Source organism: Cyprinodon tularosa, unplaced genomic scaffold, assembly GCF_016077235.1.
Source record: "Cyprinodon tularosa strain WSP-4 unplaced genomic scaffold, ASM1607723v1 ctg585, whole genome shotgun sequence".
Taxonomy (NCBI): domain Eukaryota; kingdom Metazoa; phylum Chordata; class Actinopteri; order Cyprinodontiformes; family Cyprinodontidae; genus Cyprinodon; species Cyprinodon tularosa.
Genome location: NW_024039324.1, coordinates 81,419 through 105,019, shown reverse-complemented (window position 1 = coordinate 105,019; position 23,601 = coordinate 81,419). Strand labels below are relative to the sequence as shown.

The 23,601-nt window shown below is 36.8% G+C and overlaps 1 protein-coding gene across 4 annotated transcripts in view; it reads right to left on the bottom strand.

Moving 5' to 3' along the window:
• Nucleotides 1–1,321: 1,321 nt before the first annotated feature.
• rxrgb (retinoid X receptor, gamma b) overlaps nucleotides 1,322–23,601 on the bottom strand; it is a 40,457-nt gene continuing 18,177 nt past the window's right edge. For 3 of the 4 annotated variants that reach the window (XM_038306566.1, XM_038306567.1, XM_038306564.1), the window contains exons 2-10: nucleotides 14,952–15,187; nucleotides 9,831–9,975; nucleotides 9,537–9,716; nucleotides 7,116–7,294; nucleotides 6,190–6,319; nucleotides 5,733–5,865; nucleotides 4,138–4,229; nucleotides 3,927–4,032; nucleotides 1,322–1,817 (exon numbers count right to left, since the gene is read on the bottom strand). In XM_038306566.1, the coding sequence (XP_038162494.1) occupies nucleotides 1,670–1,817; nucleotides 3,927–4,032; nucleotides 4,138–4,229; nucleotides 5,733–5,865; nucleotides 6,190–6,319; nucleotides 7,116–7,294; nucleotides 9,537–9,716; nucleotides 9,831–9,975; nucleotides 14,952–15,187 (1,349 nt within the window). In that variant the 3' untranslated portion in view covers nucleotides 1,322–1,669. The remainder of the gene's footprint in view (nucleotides 1,818–3,926; nucleotides 4,033–4,137; nucleotides 4,230–5,732; nucleotides 5,866–6,189; nucleotides 6,320–7,115; nucleotides 7,295–9,536; nucleotides 9,717–9,830; nucleotides 9,976–14,951; nucleotides 15,188–23,601) is intronic. The other variant, XM_038306565.1, reaches the window with a different exon arrangement.

Here is a 23,601-nt window from a genome sequence, read left to right as displayed (position 1 = left end):
TGACAATTCATCAATCCCTTAAGGGCCAGAAAAGTTATAAAGTCTTAAAATAGAATAGAAATAGTCTTTACAGTCCTATATGTTTGGACTATTTAAACATTTTTCTTCATGTATCTGCATCAGAAAATGCAATGCACCCTGTTCACATATTAGTGCATTCAGCAAACATGTCTTAAGATCATGGGAAGTGCATGTTTTCTTGTCCCCTCCATTTGCATTCTGTTTTCATTTTGTTTGATTAGCTGAAAAATTTTTGTTTTTTGTTTAAATTAAGGTTATGTAACATCTATTCAATGTCATTTTTAATCATGTAAATGGAAGAAGAAAAAAATCAATATCGGCTTTAAGAATTGACAAAAATAATGCAGCGCATTTCGGTGATTGGTTGTATTTGAATCAAAACAATCAACATCAGAAACAGGCTTTATTGAAATCTCTATCGGCTATCTCTAAAATAGAAGCCTTTGGTCTTAAAGTGTAAGAAGTGACTAATACTGCTGAAAAAATAAGGGTAAAGTTACCATATCAGTGTCCTCTTTACAAAGAAAAATATGAAAACAAAAATTTTGTTTATACAGTTGAATTGTCCCTTTTAAAGATCTGTTGAAGCTTAAGTTATGCAATGTAAAAATGAATTTGACACACCCTCTCTGATGAATGCAATAGAGATTTGGGACTGATACAGCTCTCCAACAGTGAACAATGAAGCTTTTTAATGTCATATTTATTACCCTGGGAGATAAGGTTATGAATCACTAAACATATTCAAATAAAATATATTCACTTGAAAGGTAAACAAGTACGTATTGTAAGGTTTTTGTCACAGGTATAGACAAATGTGTAATTGGTAATAAAGCAAAAAATAAATAAATAAATATTTATTACCTGATAAAAAAAGACTCCATTGAATGGTTGGATGCTTGTGAAATTTCACTGTAAGAATATAATAATACAATAAAACACTTTTGGTCCCACCTCCCTGTTGCATCCATCTTTAGAGTCCATGTTCCAACCATAATTGGTTATCTTAATTTTTATTCCCAAAAAATGTTTTGTTCGTATTGCTTGATTCAGTTTTAAACAATTTGTCTAAAGTTTTTCATTTCTTTCTTCTCATATAATATGACTGTAAAACACAATCCGAACAAAAAAGTTAAAATGAAATTGTCCATCATCCACACATCTAAGAGAAAAAGATACAAATCTGCACACCACGTGTGACATACTGAGGCGCTTTGTTGGCGCCCTCTGCTGGACAAAAGATGTACTCACCGAAGAACAAACCAGTCAATAGAAAACAAATACACAACACGTTTTTCACTTATAGTTTAAATAAATTTATTCTGCTGGAAGCATTTAACGTTTTCTTTTATGAAATGTTTTCTCTCTCTTAGAATGAAATAAGATTCCTCTGCAATTAGCATTGCATTAAAAACAAATTATCTATTTACAAAATGTGTTACCAAATCTTTTAGAATCGTGTGCATATGGGATTACTTTTCCCAGCCACTGGAAAATATCACAGGTATATTTAATTGCATTGTTTTACTTGGTAGAAAATACTTTGTTTTACAGTTTCAATCAAGTCTTTTTTTTTTTTTATTATTCCATCTTCACATCGGTCACAAGGAGGGAATATTTACAGGGGAAGGGAAGGGGGGTTCTGGTGTCATGTGATCTGATGTGGTGCCTCCAGCATCTCCATCAGGAAGGTGTCGATGGGCGTGTCTCCGATTAACTTAAAGAAGAATAGATGTTCCAAACACTTGAGACCAATGGAGCGCAGAGCTGGCAGGCGCAGCAGCAGTTTGGCAAACCTGCACACAATGAAAAACGCATTCATATATTTATTTAACTTACACATGTATACTCACACATGGCGGATATTTTATTACCCTTAGGCCTTTAAAATTGCCACTAATTTTCCTTTTTTTTTAACATGTCATCACTTTAGAAATATATACCAACACAAAGAAGAACAGAACTGTGGAAGGTGGTATACATTGCAGCAACCTTAGCTTGATTTGGAAAAAAATCTAGTTCAACCAGTTCTCTTAAGAGGTTAAAATTGTTGATGCATTTCTTTAATTTAACCTCCCTAGAGATACATCTGTTCTGTAAAAGCCTTAGAGATTTTGCAAAACATGAAATATTCAGCACCAAAAAAGAAAAAAAAAAAAAAAAAAAATAGTAGACAGGACAGAGATTTATCTTGGTTACAGCTCTTGCTTTCGTTAAAGCTATATGTCCCGTCTTAAAGCAGAACTTTACAAAATGATTGGCTGACCCGTTTGCGTTGGGGCTTGAATGATTTAAGATTGAGCAGTACAAGATGGATTCTCGCAGTTTTGTGATTCAGGCACCAAAATACCACAAGAATTTCAGCTTGCAGACCATGTCAGGACTTTTGCTGTTTTTCAGGAGCTTTATGATGACTGTTGCAGCGACAGTCGGCTTTTTAGTGGAATCACTTTGGCGATCAGCATGTCCGCACTAACACTGCACAATGGCTAATGTGAAATAGGGCTGCAACTAATGATTATGTTGCAAATCGTTTCATCTGTTGATTATTTTTTCGATTAAGCGACTAAAAATTGGGATAGCCAAAGGTTCCTTAAAGAAGATTTTTCATGAAATTAAACAACATGTAACTAAAACTTTTCCACTTGAGGAGTTCTGCATAGAGCATACTAACAGATTAAAAAGGTTTGTTTTTTTATCTTAAATGCAAAATATTTACATATTTGGAGGAGTGTTGGCCTGGTGGTTAGAGCAGTGTGCTTGTGCTCTGTGAAGGTTGCACGTATCCGGTTCGATCCCTACAGCCTGCACTCTGGGTCCCTGAGCAAGACCCTTAACCCAACACTGCTCCCCGAGCACCGCACAATGTCAGCCCAGTGGGGAGTCTCTATACCCCAGTTCACGATTAATAAACTACTGAATTACTTTATGTTTATTTCAATAATCGATTAATCCGATTAATTGTTTCAGCCCTAATGTGAAATTGTCATTATGTCATTGGTTTGGGTTCTTTGTGTCCCAAACATTGTCGTTGCACTGTGTTGAATGTGAGCCCGGCTCACAATTAGCGTAGCCAGGGATGTGACTTCAGGGGAGAACTGACGAGAAGCTCCACCCTGAGCAGCTGCTCTCTGCTGAGACACCCCTCCTACACACAGTGGTTTGCTAGGGGACTTCTTATAATGGAATAAGTAATTAAATAAACCATGATTTTGCTTATCATAATAGTAAAAAAAAAATAGTAATTGGATAAAAACAAGTCCAAATCCTCTGTCCAGCGTGGTAGTATAATAATTTGACACTAGTTCAGTGTCAGTAACTTGACCTACAATCTATAGGAAAGAAAAGCATTCATTTCGAAAATAGAATGTAATATAAATAAATAGAAATGCATCAAGAAAGGACAAAAAGGAGTGTGCCTCAGTCGTTTTGCATGTTCTGCAGTCCTCAGGGCATCACCTTCCTCGGAATATTTCTCAATGTTACATATGGGCAGAAGTAAAGCTCTGGGGCAACTTGCACTTTAAAATGATCAAAAACATGTATAGTTTTCCATTTTTTATGCACTATTTTAATGTGATCTATGGGATTAAACCCCGGTAAAACAAACTAAAGTGTTTGGTCATAATGCAGCTTGTTGAAAAGAAACATGTGAATAGTTTTTAGGTCACTCTGTCCCTCGAAAGGGGAATAATTTCTCTACCAAAACATTTTACAAAACAAATACCTTTCTATGCTGCATCACTAACTGTTCACAGAAACACTCCTAAGTCAATTAATATCATCCTCTGCTTTGGCCGAAACATTTAATGTTTTTATGCTGTAGTAGCTAAAAACTCGCCACATAAGGGATAAACTTTCAGCTTTATTGTTATAATATGAGCAGTGAGTATAGCATTTCCCACCTGCCAGGCTGGTCAGGGTACTTTTGTTTTGTATACGACTCCAATGAAGCGTAGACTTTTTCTCTTAGCGCCTCCACCTCCGATGGGTTTGACAAACCTTTTGCATCTACAACACAAAGTCACACATAGAGACATGTTCAATGCAGTGTTCTAAGGTGATAATAAGGCAGGTGTAAAAAGGTGCTGCATTTGGAGCGCAGTCCAAACTGACCTGGGTTGAATAGAACGATAGCTCGCAGACAGCCCAGCTCCGTCTTATCCATCTGCATATCTTTCATTTTGGATACCAACTCTGTGAGAACTCTGCAGGAATTAAAAAAATGTCCATTCTAGGTGGATAAAAGGCTTCGGTTCGTATTAAAAGTTTACTTTAAACTAAAAGTTTAATAAAAAAAAAAATCAACACATTTATAATGACTGAACACCATAGTTTGTTTTAATAAAAATGTAACACTGAAGGTTTTAGAACATCTTGAACATGATTTACCCTTGATTTAGTTTTATTAACATGTAGTTTCCAAATTCTGTTAATCAATCTTAGGGCTTTAATTAGCTTCCAATTTGTGTAATATGGCACAGACTCTTTTATGTACTTTCTGGTATACAGACTAAAATAGATCACTGTTATTCTATAACACTTGGACTTGTCAAATCATGGCTGAAGTATACAGTAGATAAGATGTGTCCACAGTGTGGTATGGGGAATATTAGTGGACCTCAAAATTAATATGAGCGGCCAATGACCATAGATGGTACAAATCTGGCACACAAAAACAGGCGGCAGATACAACTGGATATATTTTTTAAAAAACTTTTAATTGAAGAAAAAAAAAAGGTGCTAGGCCTTAAGAAAAAAAAAATAAGAATTTAAATAATAAAATGCTATCTGGAACACAGATTATTCATTTGTCGTATTGTATTGTATTAAAATGTTTTCTGATTAATTAAAATATCATGAATAATCTACAATAAAATGTTTTTATTCAATTTTGTTATTTAAAAAAGAATAATACTAAAGTTTTTGTCCCGCTCTGTTTGGATAACACAGCACTAGATGCAGATTGTTGATTATATGTCTTAACAATACAGACATTTCACCCCAGCTCATGACCCACAGTTCTGGTGCTATTTGCGTGAGTAGTAAAAAAGTTAGAAGTTATCCTTTTGACTTTTCTAACGGTATGTAAAAAAAAAAAAAACCCAAAACAAACAAAACCCGGTGGATCAAAAAATATAGGATTTGTGATTTTATATTATTCCATGTAAAAACTGCTCAAGTTCTATGTCATCAAATGGCTCCTTAATTAGACCTGGAAAACAACATAGGCAGAGTTTATAAGACCCCTGCTCCAATTCCCAGCATTAACCATAAAAAAGATCACTGACAAAAACAAAACAAAATAACAGTCACTATTTAATTTAAGAGCTCAGTTTTTAAAAATCACCTCATTTTTAAAAGTATAGTGGAAGATTTTCACAACCTCTCCGCTTAAAAAACAAAACAACACACATGCACAACTCTGCACCCGCTCCCAAAAGGGAATGCCTGTTAATCGCGTGCAAGAGCCCATTTCTTCTCGCGTACTCCCTGTTTAAAAGTTTCTGTTTGCATCGCTCATACAACTTTACTTTCCAAAGGAAGATTTGCAATTTTTCCACTATGTCAGACTCTCTAACAATAAGTGAAAATGGGGATGAGCACATAAACATATCACCAGAATGATTGACAATGAGGCCACAGAAGAGGTGATCTACACCTAAGTTGTTGTAGTTATAACTCTTCGGTCATATCTGAGGACTTCCTACCTATCAAAGATGGATCCCACTCCTGCACTGTGGGCGCTACTTCTGTGGACATGTAGACCTGTCGCCAACAGGATGCCGTCTTTAACTGTGACCGAGCGATGGGAGAAAGAAGCAATGAGCAGCTCATTCCAGCCTGAACAGAAAAAATAAAGCATATTAATATTTTGTATGGTCAGTATAATTGGTTGATTTTGTCTCGTCTCTTATCATTGACTGCCTTTATAACTGGCATGTGTGCAACTCTCCCACCAGCAGGGGGCAGTATGGATAGCACTGCAAACTCTACCAGTGGGACTTGACAAAAAGTCCAGTTATATTGGTTTAAATAAATGTACCGGTAATAGTTTGAAATAGACAGGAAGTGACTGTGTGTAAGTGTGTTTTTAAAAGAAAGCCTCTCTTTCTGAGTTTATATGTGTTTTTCTTTCAGTGTGCATCAGCCTATTTGCACGCCTACCTGCTCGGAGCAGGATGACCTGGTCGTCCAGGGGGAGTTCGGAGAAATGCGGGATCCTTTTGGCCCACTCCACCAAGGTGAAGAGCTGCTTGTCGGCCGCCTGGCAGATATTGGTGACGGGGTCGTTGGTCTGGAGAGGAACATACAGGAAGGAAGCCCAAATGATATAGTTAAGACCCGAGCATAAAAGCCCCTTTGGTGACTCATAAAGTCGTGGTGACCACAGTCAGAGAGCAAGTGCAGCTGTGGCTATGTTTGGTACTTTGTAAACCAGAAGTTTCCCCTCATGACTTGAGATTCTTGTTGACAAAACCTTAGCACAATAAAGCCATAAAAAACTCTGACTTGTAAAAGTTTTTGCACCCTTTTAATCATTCATGTTAAGTGGATAAAGCTAATTAAAGGTAAAATCTTATGGGAAAACCTGTAAGAGACTGCAGAAGACTTCCGACAATGTGAAGTTCAGCTCTCACATTGTTGATACTAAGAAACCTTTTCAATCTTAGCAACCTTGCACCTATCCTGTGTTGATCTCTCACAAAAAATCCTAGAAAGCATACATAGATGTTTGCAGTTTGGAATAACAAGTCAATTACCATGAAAAGCAAGGATTTTTACTACTGTTCCTTAATCTGATGACTTTTTTCCACATTTCAAAACAACAAAATCAGCATTCGGAGCAGATTAGGTCTAAATTGGATTTAGTCTCACAAGCTGCTTAACCTGTAGGACCAACCTTTGATTAACTAATTGTGAAATCCTATATCAACGCTCCGAGATTCCTTTTCAAACTTATTTTAACATGAACTGATTGGGATTCTCATTATTTCATTTCAACAGCACATTTTTTATTCACTGATGGGTCTCACACTTATACGTTCTTATATTTGCCCTCATATTAAAAGACTCTCTCTTGGGATGCCTACCGAGTTCCCTGGGCTGCCGTCGCTGTATGTCTCTGTTTTGGGCTCCACGGCCAGCTCAGCATCCAGGATCTTTTCCACGGGCATGTCTTCGTTAAAAGTGCTGGTAGACTCCACCTCGTTCTCGCCACGCTCCTTCCCACGCTGCCTCTCTTCCTGCACGGCTGCAAACACACCCACACCCAAACACGGACAAACACGAGACATCCATATAAGTTCAAACTCCCAACTTTGAATATCTTCTTTTATAGCTACAGTAGGTAACATAAAAATACCAAAAGGATTGAAATTTAACTATGAGAAATTACTTTTTTTTTTTTATAACCAAAATATAGAAAATTGAATGAAGAATATAAAGGAATAAAACATCAAGTTGTGATGTACATACAATACACATTTTAATTGTACAAGAACTAATAAATCAGGTTTAAGAACATAAAAGCAAGATTACTTTTATGAATACATGTTTGTGCATTTTTTTTCTTTTATTCAGTTGCTTTTGATTAGGAATACAAATTTACAGTATCCAATCGGATTGGAATGAAAACAACAGCTGAAAGTTTGCTTCTAATATAAATATATAAAACAATGCCATTAAAATCGTGTCCGCCTATCGTGAAATAGGTCCCGCACAGCTAGACATGTGTTGTCTAAGCAAAAACAGGGTCGTGTTGGGCTACAGTTTAAAGCAACTCAACGTTAATTCTGATATTGGAATTGAAAAAGCTTCCTGGATGGGAAGGGAAACGTCTTCAAAGTCCAGCAGATTGTTTTTTAACTTTTTTGGAAGTTTACCAGACAAATAAATCCAACCCTTTTAGCTGTGATTCTGGATTAACTAGTATGGGATCTTAGAATAACCTACAAGAATCCATATTTCTGTTAAGTTCGTAACAATTTTTAAAACTTTAAAATGGAAAAAAAAAATAATAATTTGGTTGCAGATGTTAATTGTTTTATATTTGATCGTTATATATATTTGTATACTGATGCAATATTTTGGGTCATGAGTCAAGTAAAAATTTTGAGGACCTCTGTGTTAGAGGGTTAAGTATGACAATAAAACTAAAAAGGCTGAATAAGCATGCTCTTGTTAGAATTAAAACTGTGATTAAGAACCTTTTACGTTTTATTTGGTCTGCTTAGGAAGGAGTCTTAATTTGCCCAGTCTACCTTTACCAATGCGGTTTAAATCTATCAGTTAGATAGAACCCAAGAGTTTTTTTGTCAGAATTATTTCCTGATTTGGGGTTTAAATCCTCTACAATCGTTTAAAACTTAACAAATCAGGATGCCATTTATGTTTGTTTAATTCCCAATGCCACCGTAAATGAAAAACTTTTGCAGCAAATATCTAAAAAAAATTTATTTTTTTTACCCAAAATCAGTAGAGGTCTCAATTAGTTCAAAGTACGGCTTTAAATAAGGGCAGCATGGTGGCACAGCCTGAAGAACTGTTGCCTTGGCTAAAAGTCCATCCCTTGCTTTCTGGAGAATTTATGTTCTCCCCTTGCATGTGTGGGTTCTCTCTGGGTACTCTGGCTTCCTTCCATGGTCTGTAAAAATATCTTAATAACAGGCGTCTCTAAACTGACCATACGTGTGTATGTGTGCGCATGTTGTGTCTCTTTGGTCACAGGGGGTGCTCCCTTTTTGCCCGCCAGAGATAGGCATCAGCCCCCATGACCCTGAGGGATAATCAGCCGAAGATGGATAATTTTGAGTAAATAAAATGTGAAGAAAATCTTGATTGGCTTTTTTTCAGCTTGAAAAGAATTACTAGTACTGATAACTGGTGTGCTTAAAAAGACCAAATGGTGAACCTGAATAATGAGGTAGCAGAGCAAAGCTTTAGTTGAAGGATGTACACTCCTATTGTAAGGTGATAGCAGGTCGTTCATAGTTTTAATATTTTTCTTTCCAACAGAACTGTGTTCTTCTACAGGATGATTAAAGGATCTAGGCTACATGAGATGGATGGATGGATGGATGGATGGATGGATGGATGGATGGATGGATGGATGGATGGACGGACGGACGGACGGACGGACGGACGGACGGACGGACAGGTAGATTGACAGGCAGATGGATGGATGGGTGGAGGGAAGGACAGATGGATGGATGGATGGATGGATGGATGGATGGATGGATGGATGGATGGATGGATGGATGGATGGATGGATGGATGGATGGATGGATGGATGGATGGATGGATGGACTGACAGGTGGTTGGTAAAATCTATAAAAACCACCAAATCCAATTTAACTTTTCTTTATGAAGAAAACTAATGAGATATGTATCGACAGTTTGTTTCGATATTTTGACAATGATTAATAATCATTAAACTATGCGACCATCAAAGTAAAGACAAATGATCAAAGCTCTAAAACCAGAACCTCTTTAAAAAGACTCCACAGGCTCACCTTCTCTCTTCATGCCCATGGCCAGGCACTTCTGATAGCGGCAGTACTGGCAGCGGTTCCGCTGACGCTTGTCTATCAGGCACTCTTTGTTGTCTCGACACGTGTAAGTGAGATCTTTACGTACAGTGCGTTTAAAGAAGCCTTTACAGCCCTCACAGCTGTACACACCGTAGTGCTTTCCTGTAGGAAATCAGACTCAATCAGAAATATCCCAGCACTCAACCCGTACCCCAGATCACAGCTGAAAGAAGTATAACTAAACCTAAGAGGATGTTTAGTCCCCTTTTATATTACCTGAAGATCGATCCCCACAAATAGCACAGATGTGCTTTGACATCCCCCCGGGGCTCGTACACTGATAGTTGATGTTTCCCAAAGGCTGCAGGCCCGGCGGAGGCTTGATGTCCTCCGAACTGCTAACACTGTTCATCGAGTTCATCTAAGGATGGCAGGAAGAGAAAAGAGAGAACAAATAGTTTAAGCTGGGGTGGCTGGAACTGAGCAAAACAGCACAGGAGGAAGTACAGAGGAAGTGAAAGGAGATCAGCAGTCTCATGACACTATCTCCCTTCCCCTTTGTTTTTTTTGTTTTTTTGTATTCTGCTAGATCACTTTTTTTCCCTCTCCCCACCCACACACGTTGTGAAAGTGTCTCAGCAAACAATCACATGCTTACTCGGGGGAGGGACCGAATCTGTGCTTTGAGACTTGTCATACAAGTTTGTTGTGTGCGCTTGTTGAAAAAGGACAGGAGTGAGGGCTGCAGTACTCAACAACAACCGCTGAGGGCACTCAAGCAGACTTTTCTGTTTTAAGACTAATCAAAGATATTTAAATCAATGAAAAAAACACTATTGATAGAAACCTTGCTATCCACACTGAACAACATCTTTAATGAGTCCATCTGAATAAAGTAAAACCCTGTCAAAAAGTATTTCCCCCCTGACAGATTCTCCTAGTTTCTTCCTTTTTGTTTTACATAAATGTTTTACATAACTAATATACATAATTTATTCCAAAAAATAAAAATAAAAATTACATGTATAAATAGAAAATGCTGTTTTAAATGATAAACTGAATTGTCTAAGGAAAGCAGCTACACAAAAAGAAAATGCTGTTCCAACTGACTGCTTCAATTGGCAACAAGTAATTTATACAAGTCCAACTTAATTTATTAAATTCATAATTGAAGAAATTAATTTACGTTGGAGCTACAATTTCTTTTAGAGTGTATGTGAAAAAAGTATTTCTTATGTATTAAAACTATTTGCAACAGTCCTTTCCTCAAGGGTTTTGCTGTAACTAATAAATATGCATTGTAGGGATTTGAAAAAACTTTGCTTTATGCCAGATGTCCAAAAGGTCCGTTTGTCAGTCCACAGAAAAATGTTTCTTATGTTCCTATGGCAGTGTTTTCTACCCGGGAATCGTTCTCATGGAGGCCTTAGTTGCCCCCTGTCTCGCTGTTTAAGCTGAACTTAAATCAGCCAGGTCATGCTAACAACATATTAAATGTTTCTCTGGCTTCTGCATTTATAATTTGTTGAATGTTTTTGTAATTAAACCAACCGCTATAATCAAGATCCCCATTATTGTTATTTTTTTCAGGCATAGACACTGAAACTCACCGATGTGTTTCAGATGTCTGAATTTCTTTAAATTAAGGAGTGATATGAAGCTTTTAAGTGTATTTCAGGTTGTCAGACCTGTAATTGTCAAGTGATTTATTGATTCGAGTTGTCACTCAGTAATTAAATTCTGGTGTGACAAAAAAAAAAAAAAACGAACTTCAGCTTTAATTGATGGTTCAACAAGTGAGGGCGATTATATTTCACACTGAGTTAGGTTGCTTTGGATTGCTTTTTTCCTTAATGAAATATAATATGTTCCCTGGAATTAAAGTAAAAATTGTTTTTGTTTTTTATTTGCTTATTCTGATATAATTTTTTTTTGTCAGGTAATGTGAACGTTAACAAGGGATTTATATATTGCAATGATAGATTACATCTGCAAAGGGATAAATACTTTTTGAGATGAGGATAGTAACAGGTTCAGACATCACATATTAATAAAACTTTAAAAAGGTTAACAGGGACGTCGCTCCCCTGGAAATTACTCTGAGATGATAATCATTTTCAAGACTGAGTAAAAGTCAGCCCACCTTTGACCTCTGCATATTTTCAGCCTCTTATCAACATCCTGCCCTCTGACCTTGAACTGTTTGACAAAGCTGCATCATCCACATTTTCCCTCACTACTCTTATTTGTCAACTTGCAAACATCTGCAAAACAACTGGAAGAGACATGCTCCTGATTTATACATTGAGCTCAGATTGACATATGGATTGTCCCTCACAAAGTCACCTCCATCCTTCCCATCACTTATTTACAACATGCCTCTGCTTGTCCTCTGATGGGCTACTGAACCTGGATATTTCAATCCTTGAAAGGTTACCATGGATTTTCCTTCATGTTATGTTTTCAGGGTGCCCGGGTTTCCATGCATCTTCCACCCCCTCCTTGTGTAGGTGCCCCAGAGGTGGAGAGTCATTCCTAAATGTAACATCAGTTCCTGCATGTTTGCTCATCGGTGAGTCAGTGGTGAGCAGCGATTCTACTTCAGCATGCAATAGCATTGTCACAAATAATTAATATCACATAGACTAGAAAAGTGAACCTTTTCAGTGCTGTTGTTAACACGAGGTGCTGCTTTAAACTAAGAGAAAAAATGCTGTAGATAGAAACTACAAGCTCTCAATATGTATTATTGAAGGGCCGAATATTTTTTGTTTCCATTTACGAGCATGTTGCTTCGTGTAGGCTAAAGTTTTTGTGGTTTTTAAAGGGGTCAGTCTTACACACACTGTGAAAAAATCTGTGGAATAGGAGGAAGTCATTATAAATAGTATACATTATGACCATCATCATATTTTATTAGTTTAAAAAACGAGGAATCACCATACAGTATCAGTTTCTTTCTCCTAACCCTACAAGCCACAAGCTTAAATATATAAATTCTAACTGGAAAAAAAATTATATGTATGTATATATCTACATATGTTTTCATACAGTCAATTCCGCTGAGATGAACAAAAGCAGCATTAAGTTGTTTAGTTTACCAGCTAAAACTTTATGTAAAAAGAATGAAGCCTCTGATTCAAACTGCCACTTACAAAGGAAAGAAAGAAAGGGTCAGTTTGTTCTCAACCCAAGAATTCTCATCACGTGCCATCATCGCTGCACACAAAAAAGCTGGTTTTCTTACTAAATACATGGGCAAGCCATTTCCCTACCATTAAAGTCTTATGACCAGGCAAGATACACTGTCTTATTTTTATCAAATGACGAGAATAATGTTTGGATGAACAAGTGGAAGATTTTAAACCTGTGAAAACAGTTGAGCATGGTGGTGGCAGCATCATGTAGAGGGTCACACAACATGAGTGGAATAATGAAGAAATTCCAAATTCATTAACTTCACCATAAATCACTAGCCAGCTGAATTTGGAGCACAGTTCTAACTAGATGAAGGTGAAAACAAATTCTGTTTTTTATTGCACTAAACAAAGTAAAGAGTATAAAGAAATGATTGTTGATCAAATGGAAAAATTTGGATTTTAACAACATGATTGAGGAGGTCGTTCAAACAATTATTGACTTGAATTGTTAATATAATAAACTGTTAAATGTCCCCTTGAATACAAATAAACATAAAGTCATATAATCCTGAATAATCAGATCTAGTAAAAGGGTTGCAGAGTCAGTAATTAGCACGGTACGTACACATTTCCACATCTTTTAATGATGTGGAAAGGCAATTTTTAGCACACCAATATGCAAAATGCAAGTCGTAACATGAAATTACTCCATGTACTGTCTTTGTCCTTTTGCTTTTAACAAGCATTGAAAAGACTTCTCCTCAAAGTACACACATCTAATCAGCCTGTCGCTGTAGGCTAGATCCATACCATGACTGAAGTCATTTATAACTTCAACTGCTGCTTCCAGAGAAGCAGGCCTCAATTCGTCACTGCGTGTGAACATGTGTTTTTCTGTATCCACAGCTGACTCTTGTTCGGCCTTTATTTCATGCAAACAGCCGCATAATACAGCAGGTTTCTCCATTAACAGCCCCTTTAGACTTAATAGTAAATATTTATACCCCTTGATCTATTTTATGTTTTGTATACCACAAAACACACATATATGTATGTTTTTGTGAGTTTAGCACAAAGTAGAGGTTAACTGTAAAGGCAAAAGAAAAAAATTATGTGGCTTTAACAAATAGCAACCTGTTTTACTCGTGCATCCCTTGATAATATCCAGTGTAACAAGCCCTTTTCAGATGCCATTTGTGTTTAATATAAGCTCATCATAAGGGCAGCTGGTTAGTGATAGTATGAGAGCATCAGTCTTGACATAGAAGTGGGAGAAAGGCCACTTCTTTGCATGTAACATATAGCGAACAGGAAATTAAAAGGTACACTGGACAAACTCCCGAGTGAAAATGGTGGAGGTAGTATCATGCTATGGGGATGCTACAGAAACTCAGAGTTGATGGGAAGCTGATTAAAGCAGAATGCTAAAAGTAAGCATTCAGCAGCTACCTAAATGTTTAAAAATAGGAGCTTTTTCTTCAGCAAATAATGACTGTAAACAAAAAGTCACAACTAAGAAATAAATCGTTGAAATTAAGATCTGAATCTATTTAATTGTGTTTTAAAACTTTGAAATTTGATCTTCACAAATATTCACATTCCAATCTGAAATAAATCCAATCTGTATTTCAAATATAAGGAAAACCATTGCAATTTCAAAACGAGAACTTTAAATTATTTTACTCTTGTGGTTGACAAAAAATAATGATGCCATTCACATTTTTCAATTCTTAATATGAAAAAATCAATAAAAGATAATCTGGAATAAACAATGTAACTACCCTGTCATATCTAAGACCCCCATTTTAATCTGAAAAGATGCATGAAGTGTAATGCTGGGCTGTCAGGTTGTTTTCTGGAGGTATAGAGTGACTGGTACTCTGCATGAGAGCAGTTATTCATGACTCAGAGATTACCTTTAGGGCAAGAAGTTTAAAGGTCAACAGAAAGGTTAAGGAGAAAGAGGAGAGCCGTGAAGTGCTGGCCAACCACACTGGATAGACCCATATATCAAGCTTTGATCTGCTGTAAGATATCCCACAAATGAAAAGCACATGATCAACAGTCTATTGAATGCAAAGCATATTACATTTTCTATCTACCTTATCTATTTTTAAAATGCTGTCTCGCAGAAAAGGACAACTTTAAACAGTCAAGAAGTAGAAGAGCAGCTTATCAGAACATTTGAATCTGTTTAAATTGAAGCTCTTGAAAAAGCAATGATTGATTTCTTTCTCTGGCCCACCCATGTTCTCACCTGTGGACTGCTGATTGGTCCAAAGTTCATGTTGGGAGTAGACTGAAGGGGTACGGAGGGTGATCCCAGAGACGATGTGATGACGGGATACGGCGATGCCAGGCCGTTCATTGGAGAGCCCAAGGTGGACATAGTGGAGGGTAAGGGCCTGGAGGTGCTGATAACTGAGGGGTGGCCCACCATGCCAACCATGGAGGGGGGGTGAGTGTGGCCCGCACTCATTGGCCCTGCCGAATCTGGATAAGATAAAAGTGCAGTGAGATAACTGAGCAGCCCACTCAAGTTTACATACTTTGACCTCATGAATTACTTATTGAACCGGACGCTTTGTATTTATCATAACTCATTCAGACTCCAGGTACCTACTAAATGATGAATCAAAGTCTACTGTTTACACATAGTTTATAATCCTTTATGGTTTTGCCTACTCGCGAGGAACACATCTCTCTTTAGCTCTACCAATCCGCTGGCTTATCCGTTATCTGGGTGAACGGTCAGTCTACTGCAGGTTTACAAGAGGTTTTAAAAGCAAAAGATGATGGAAGGGACATCCAACCAAAACAATAAACTGACAGATGCTAAAACCACTGAGCAGAAGAGAACAGAGAGTTCACATCAATATGAGTTAAATCTTTAGTGCTACCATCAGACATCAGATATAGTATTTCATCTCTAGAAAGCTAAAGCCTAGCTCCATGAACTGTTTTAACTGAAGTATCCATGTGTGCTCGCTTGGTAGTTGGGTTCGTATTTGCAGTTGGCCTTATAGCATTATAGCATTCTCTATTTACAGGTAAATGAGCAGCAGCTTAGCAGGGAAATTAGCATTTCTAATTCATAAAGTGCAGAAAATGTAAACATTCTGGAAGAAAAAACATGGTACAAAACGCATTGATATGGAAGGTCAGAGCAGTGCAAAGACAAATACTTATAGGGAAAAATGCAGTAGAAAAACCTTTTTTTGAGTTAAGTTCTTTTTTGGTTTGGTGTTGTCAGTGTGATGCAGAGTCTGTGAGTTGATTTAGAGTTTATTTCAACATTAGGCAATCTGATGGCAGTGGGAAAAAGGCTGTTGCAGAACATGTTGGTGCAGCATGGAATGATCGACAATGATCTCCTTCCTCTTCTCCACGTCCAGGAGCAGGCTGAGAGTGTAGAGTGGAGGATGTTCTTTTTCCAGGTGGATCATCAAAATAAGTGGTCCTCTTAATCAGTCACTAGTCAATCATTCTGGTGATATGTTTCTACGTAAGGCCGTCCTACATGCTCGTCCCCATTTCCACTTAACGGTGGGGAGTCTGACGTAGTGGAAAAATTGCAAATGTTACTTTGGAAAGAAAGCTTCTATGAGCGATGCAAACAGCAACTTTAAAATAGAGTATGCATGAGGGGCAATGGGCTTGTGCATGCTCTCCCATGTGTTAAAAGGGGTTTACTCTCAGGAACAGGTACAGGGTTGTGATGTGCATTTTAGTTTTGTTTTTTTTTAAGCTGAGAAGGCAGGTCTTTTCAAATAATCTTTGCCTTCTGCATAAGTAGACAAGTTTTCTTGTCTATTGTTTTCAAAGACTATTTATAAATGATCATTATTTTAGTATTAAAATTGTGATTCTTATTCATAGAGGTGGATCTCAATAAATAATGTAATTGAATACTTCATTTCATTTACTAAATTTACTTAATGGAAAATTGTCCTGGTCGTGGAATACTTGAGCAGCTCTACACCCTTAGCAAAGCGCTAGAGTCTTATCTGAACACATATCAAATGAAATATACCTGTCAAATCTGGAAAAGCTGGAAATAACTTTCCCACTATAAACCTTTTATTAACATTCTATTCATTTCTCTCTCTTTCTTTCTTTGGGCCTAATGTGAACAGAGGCAGGCCTATCTTTGTTTCTCCTAACAACCGAGAAGACAATAGAGCCTAACATTCAAGTAAGGTATGATGTCTTAATTTCAACTGAGAAAATAAATTATTCTCTAAATGTGAGTGAGACTACAAAAAATGGTTTAAAACACTGTTTGCAAAAAGTAAGCTGGACATGCAACCAAGCTTTTTAAGATTCCTGTGACAAAAGTCTTCATGATTCCTCATAACGCTTTAAAATCAGCTGTTAACCCCAATATTCCAAATTTTTAAAAAACCTCTAAAACAAGAGTCTTAAGCATAAATATTCTGGGCTCCAATAACACATTTAAAAGTCAATGAAGTTGTTTGCGTTTTTTTTATTTTGCTAAAAAACATATAGATGTTGAAAGCTTAGCAGGTTGGTTCTAGCAAATATTATTTGTCCATGACATATTAAGGTACAAAAGAAGTGTCAGGTTTGTGGATCTATGACAAAAATAAGACCTATTTTTCATGCCTAGACACAAGCGTACCTGGCCACTACAAGAACAGTAAACAGGGTACATAAAACTCTTAATCCCGCTGATAGAAAGCTGAGGACATTTTTTTCACTCTATGATTAAGCAATGAATTATTAATTTGTTTTAAAGTCGTTTATATATCATTATCAGGGCTGCCGATAAATATGGAGAGTACTGCATGTCCAGAAGATTTAGGTTCTCTTAACTATCAGTGGCTCTTTGAACAACTTCTGTTGTTAGTTGTAAAAAACTAAAAACATAACAGCTTAAGACAGAGGATTACTGTTTATAATCTTTCTTTATAAGGCCGCAAGTACAGCAACTGATGATAGAGATCCTAATATTAGTTGTGGTTTGCTGGGACAAAAATGCTTAAGATTATGTTGACCAAAGAAGCCATGTGTTTCTGTTTTTTTAGTGCTCAATGTGTATGGCTACACTGTGTGAAGCCCACCTGATTTTGGTCACAGGGCGCTGACTTTCCCCTGCATCTATTGATGTAAACTGACAGGCTGGCATTTACATAGATGACCTACTTAGAAAAACTGTCAGTCAGCCAGCAAACGGGGCATGTAGTGTAATTTCATGCATGCGTTATAGATGTGGGCCACACAACTTTCAACAAATGCCTACATACATGTAAAGTACAACAACAATGGGGAAAAAAAATACACAAATGCCACAAGCTATCCCAATGCTGCAGCAACTATCTGGTTTGATTTTGTTGATTCAAAGAATTGAAAGGAATAACATCGAGCTGCCTTGAGCAAAATGTAACGGATGAACAATGGCGGGTCTATTGTAAGCATGTAAACATTTGGATCAGTCTGCAGAACCTGCTCCCTGTGTGTCAGTGCCTTCTCCCACCAAACATCATAACACACACATTCTGAGCATGATAATGGGTGCACTGACAAAGGTTGTAGTTAATGTTATGTATATATACTACGTAAGTCGGAGGTCTTCAACAAGGGGTCCTGCACGGGGGTCGCAAAAGTTTTGGTTTATTAGACTGTTTTTTTTTTTTTTATATATATATATTCCCCCCTGCAATTTTTTCCCACTCATTGAATTGTCTTTGAATACACATTAACATGAATTAAACACACTGTAGTAAACAGATAAATGAAAGCAGAAGATGTCTTTCCATCATCAGTACACACAATCAGCTACCGGTACATACAGGAGCTGTTTCAAGCTGGGCACCGTTTCATTCACAACACCTGTCCCATCAACCAGGAATCAGAATCAGAAATACTTAAATCATCCCAGGGAGGCATTACTTTTGTTACATGACTCCATCTGTAGAGTGACTAGTAGAACAGTTTGATATAAAACAATTCCATACAACATATATAATTAGGGGGTCCCCGCTCCATCTCGCATCAGTTTTGAGGTCCTTGGCCAGGAAAACATTGAAGACCCCTGACGTATGTAGGATATCTTATGTCTCGTTTGTAGAATGTGGTGGAGTGATAGCACAAAAAACAGTCAAAGCCACCAAGGATATTATTTGTGAGACAATCTTACTTTTGGAATAACCTCCGCACTAAGGAATTCTGATCATCATAATGTCAAGATAACAACATCAATCTATGAAGTTGCAGGAGACCTCATGAGCTTTAGGAATTTCACTAAAACAAAATTCCCTTTCCATGTCTCAAGTTAGAAAGTTAAATCCCCAAACATGCATTGACTATTTAGGGTTTTTACTTTTTCTGTCATCAGGATCCAAATTTCAAGCTACAAGATTACATTCCGAATCACTTTACTTTCACTTTATCATTATGTCCTGTCTAAAACATTTGCACTTTTTAAGCATTTTTTTTTGTAAAATGACATATTTTAAACACATTTAACATCATATAGAAATTGGGATTGGCTGCAATCTTCCATCTCTCCCTCTGGCAGGAGGCTGTGGTCCATCAGGACCAAAACCTCATGCCACAAGAACAGTAACTGTTTCTTCCCATCTGCTACTAGCTTTATCAACAAGGGCAAGAGACCCCCGTGACACTGTCACTGCCTCTCCACCTCCCCAGTTCAGGACCTAGAAGATACACTAACATAGCATCTCCAGACTTATTTTATATAGCTATATACTATATATTGTATATAGCATATTGTATGTTTAATATTTTATATAACTATAGATTCTGTATCTAATTTGTCTGCACCATCAAACAAGTCAAATTGCTTGTAAGTGCAAACCTACTTGGCAATAAATCTGATTCTGATTCTGAAATGTGTTTATATTTGGTGTAGCCACCTAATACAAAAATCTCCAGATTAATTCTCAATTCTTTATATTGCTACTACTATTATTGCTTTTAAATGCACAAGTCTGAGCCAAACTTTAGTCGGTAAACCCATCATATTTTCACCACTGCTGAGGCATGAATAATGACTAGAAAAATAGTGTATCCAAGGATCTGGAAAGCATATAAATAAGAGCTTTCTGTCATATGCAATGTTGGAAGCAAAGTAAAGTCTTATATAAATGGTTTTCTGACCTCAACTTGAGCCACTGGCAGTTATGCACCTTTATCCGCTTATATAGTTGGAAAGATGTTATTATTTCCCTACTTAAAAGTTATGGGCCGTTTTATTTTATCTGGAGGGATTGCAACCCAAAAAACGAAAACAGACTCCAAGAAGTCATTTCTTGCACAGAGGTAGAAGTTTTTCCAGACACAAAACACTGGATGATTTGTCCAATTCTGAGAAAACCCCCAAAAACAGTTAAGTATTTTTTTTCTGACGGTGACAATGTTTTTTTTAGTGTTGTTCCCAAATGTTGTTAGATGTGAATCCAGTTTTCTGGCATTTCCAAACTCCCAAAAAGAAAACCAACAACAAGTTTCCTGTTATTTTGCAAGCATTTTGAAATCCTGTCCTAATACTTAACCTCTGGTAGCAATGCAGTCCCCATCTCTTTTCATTTCCCACTAAATATTTCAGAAAATAACTAAAATTTTAAAAGGAAAGGACATTGCTAGTAATATGACGAAAGTCCTAATGTTTGTCTGTCTCTTTGGCTGGAAGTCACTTTTCCTGCATGGACACTTAAAAAACACAGCTGGCCATTCAGTCCTACTCTGTGTGCCAAGGAACAGGTATTGCACAACTTCCTGTTTAGCACTGAGACTATGGTCTCCACCCTTTTTTTTTTTTTTTTTTTACACTTTCTCCGACATGAATGATGCTTTGCAGACAAAAATTAAGCAATGTTTCCTTCTCTCTAAAAGTCTGAGTACAGAATAAGTTGCACAAGGTATATTTTTCATCGTTTCATATATATATATATATATATATATATATATATATATATATATATATATATATATATATATATATATACACCATTAAAGAATTAAACAATAGTGGGAGTGAATGTTGATCCTGTCAACAGGATTATGTAATAGAGGACCAATGTACAGAATGTGCTGTGTCTGATACTGTGAGCTGACCCCTCTCTTTATGTGCATGGAAGATTCCCCTCGGGTTCACAAAGATTTTGTCTGGTATGCAGACAATATGACAAAAGGGTAGTTGTCATGGCAAACATAAAAATAAAAAAAAGAATCGGAGAAAAAAAGAGGAAGAAAAGAAATAAGAAAAGGTCAGGTTGGTGAGGCATGAATGCAACAGGCACTGAGCAGATCTGCTTTAGATTGTTAATATATTTATACATGTGTAACAGAAAAAGGGGCTTTAATAAAAGTAAAATTGCAGTTTGTTTTTAGTTCTATAGTTATAAGCAGGGGTGGACAATCCAGGTGTAGACAAAAAAAAAACCTGCCTAGTTTTACTTTATCCTGTTCACTTAAGGAGGTTATTGGTCCCTAAGGTATCGAGCTGGATGGCTGGAGCTAATCTTTGAACATGTTTCTTGTCCAACTCTGGTTATAGGAACTAAAAATTAACCGATTTAGACAAAAATGGCAAAGTTTTCACTAAATGGTCCCCTAATTTTGTACATTCTCGCTGAAGTTGAGTTGGACTCTGATTTCCCTTCACAGCCTCCTAAATCTCTACGTCGTTCACATAATACCAGATGAGAAAAACTGCTGAGATATTGCATGGTTGGATCACCAGATTGCTGCAGATTTGCAAGTGCCACATCAATGATAGGAATGTCCCGTTTCACCACATCCTGAAGCTTTTCCATTCCATTAAGATCTGATGACAGTGGAGACTAAAGAAAGTACAGTGAACTTATTGTCAAGTTTAAGATGCATGTTTGAGATGATTTAAGCTTTGTGATGGAGTGCATTTTCTTGCTGGAAATACCCCTCAGAAGATGAAAACTCTGCTGTCATAAAGTGATGGACATGTTCAGCTATAATACTTAGACAGGATGTGGGGGGCTAATTAGCACTGAGTGTACCAAGAAGATTTCCCTCATCCAAACGCCTGAGGTTTTAATAAAAGACAGGATCATTTCTTGCTTTCATGTTTACGCCAGCACCAAGCTGTCCTCTCCACTTCTAGAGCATTGATGTTCGTCACTTGTTTCTAACACTTAATCGAGGAGGTGTACTTACAAAATCTAAATTTTACCATTTTATACAGGTATTTAATAAATAGTCAATAATATGCCATATTTATCAGTAGATTATGATAAGTTGTGAATACATTATTAATCCCCATTTGTTTTTCTTCATTTTTGACCACACTGCGGAAATAGGGACATGAAGCACCCGTCACAATTATTCCAATCCCTGATGAAGATGTGTTAAAAGCTTTAGAAGACCATTTTCAACCGTAGTAGCATAATTTCACGCTGAAATTATTGCTAAAGTCACTCAACGGGAAGTTCACACATAGCTGTGTCTCAGTTCCAGTTGCTTCAACTGAAGCTCTGACTAAATATGGGCATGTCTCGTCAAGAAGCTATTTTACAGAATCTACATAAAGTTATGAAAACCTCTATAAGAGAAATCGTCCCGTGTCACATTATATTTATACATACCAGTGTTGTTTTCATCAAAAATAACTATGAGGAAAACATTTTGTTCATGACGATAATGAGACGGTAAGAAAATAAAAACGGTTCCAATAGTAAAACATGACAGGAGGTGCATGGATTTATGTTAAGATGAAGTCTAGATGACAGTGTTGTTAATGATTTGTCAGGTAGACAAAGTTAATGTCATGTTGTTAGTGAAAAGCTAAAGTGAGGTACCTCATCTTGTGCTTATTTGTCCCCGCCCTCCACCACCTAAGAGCAGCTGCTGCATGTTAAAAGACTGAGCTTGATGGTTGGATACTATATGTATATACTTTATATATGAGCCATCCTAAAGACACACAGCAGCACCTGGAGGCTGGGTTCCTTTTCAGAAATATTCCTGAAAAGGTAAGATTCAGTTTACTGCAGGCTAAAGTTTAGTTTGTGTTACAATATTTCTGCTTGACAGAAAGTGTAATATTCAACAAAGTTTACCTACTTGTTTATGTTCCATCTGTACATTATGATTATGCTTACCCAGTCGGGTTATATGTGCTGTGTAAAGCCGGGTAGCATGTTGCACTACAGCAGTAGCTGTCATGACACCAAAAGCAGAGGAGCAGCACATTGTTGCCATCCCTGATGTGATATAATCAGTGGATCTATCATGTTTGTTGTACTGGTTGGTCATTGCTGTGATTAAGATAGAATTGGTTTGATTTAATCAATGACCTTTAGTGTATATTTTCAGAGTTATTTAGGAGTGGTTTTGATAATTAATCATTATGATTTGGGAACATTTCCAGGTCTGGAGAGTTTGTCTACGATGTTTGACATATGTGAGTCCCTCATATAATAAATAAAGCAGTCAGTAAGAGGCGACAGAGAGGCAAGGACTGCATGTATGGTGAATGATGAGGAGGGGGAGATAATTAACAAATTAAATGTTCATTTCTTCTACATTTATATTAACTTGAATCTCCCCCCCAAAAAAGGATTTTTTTGCATTTCATTAGCTGAGTCAAGTAATTACTTAGTATTGAGTCAAACTGATGAGTTTAAACAAATGAGACGGATAATTTTATTGGTATGCTTTCCAAGATATGATGCCTACAATCTTTTTTATTCACTTATTGACATTTATAGGAGGTGTACTATATGTACAGATAGACTATACAAGCAAAAAATAATGGATTTTTCCTACATCATTAAACCAAAGTTTGACTTCGTTGAGTTTTGTTGACTAGTTTCACATATGAAATGACTCAATTGTGACTAAAACTAATACAAATGTGCTTCCAAACGGCTCAGAATAAAACATAA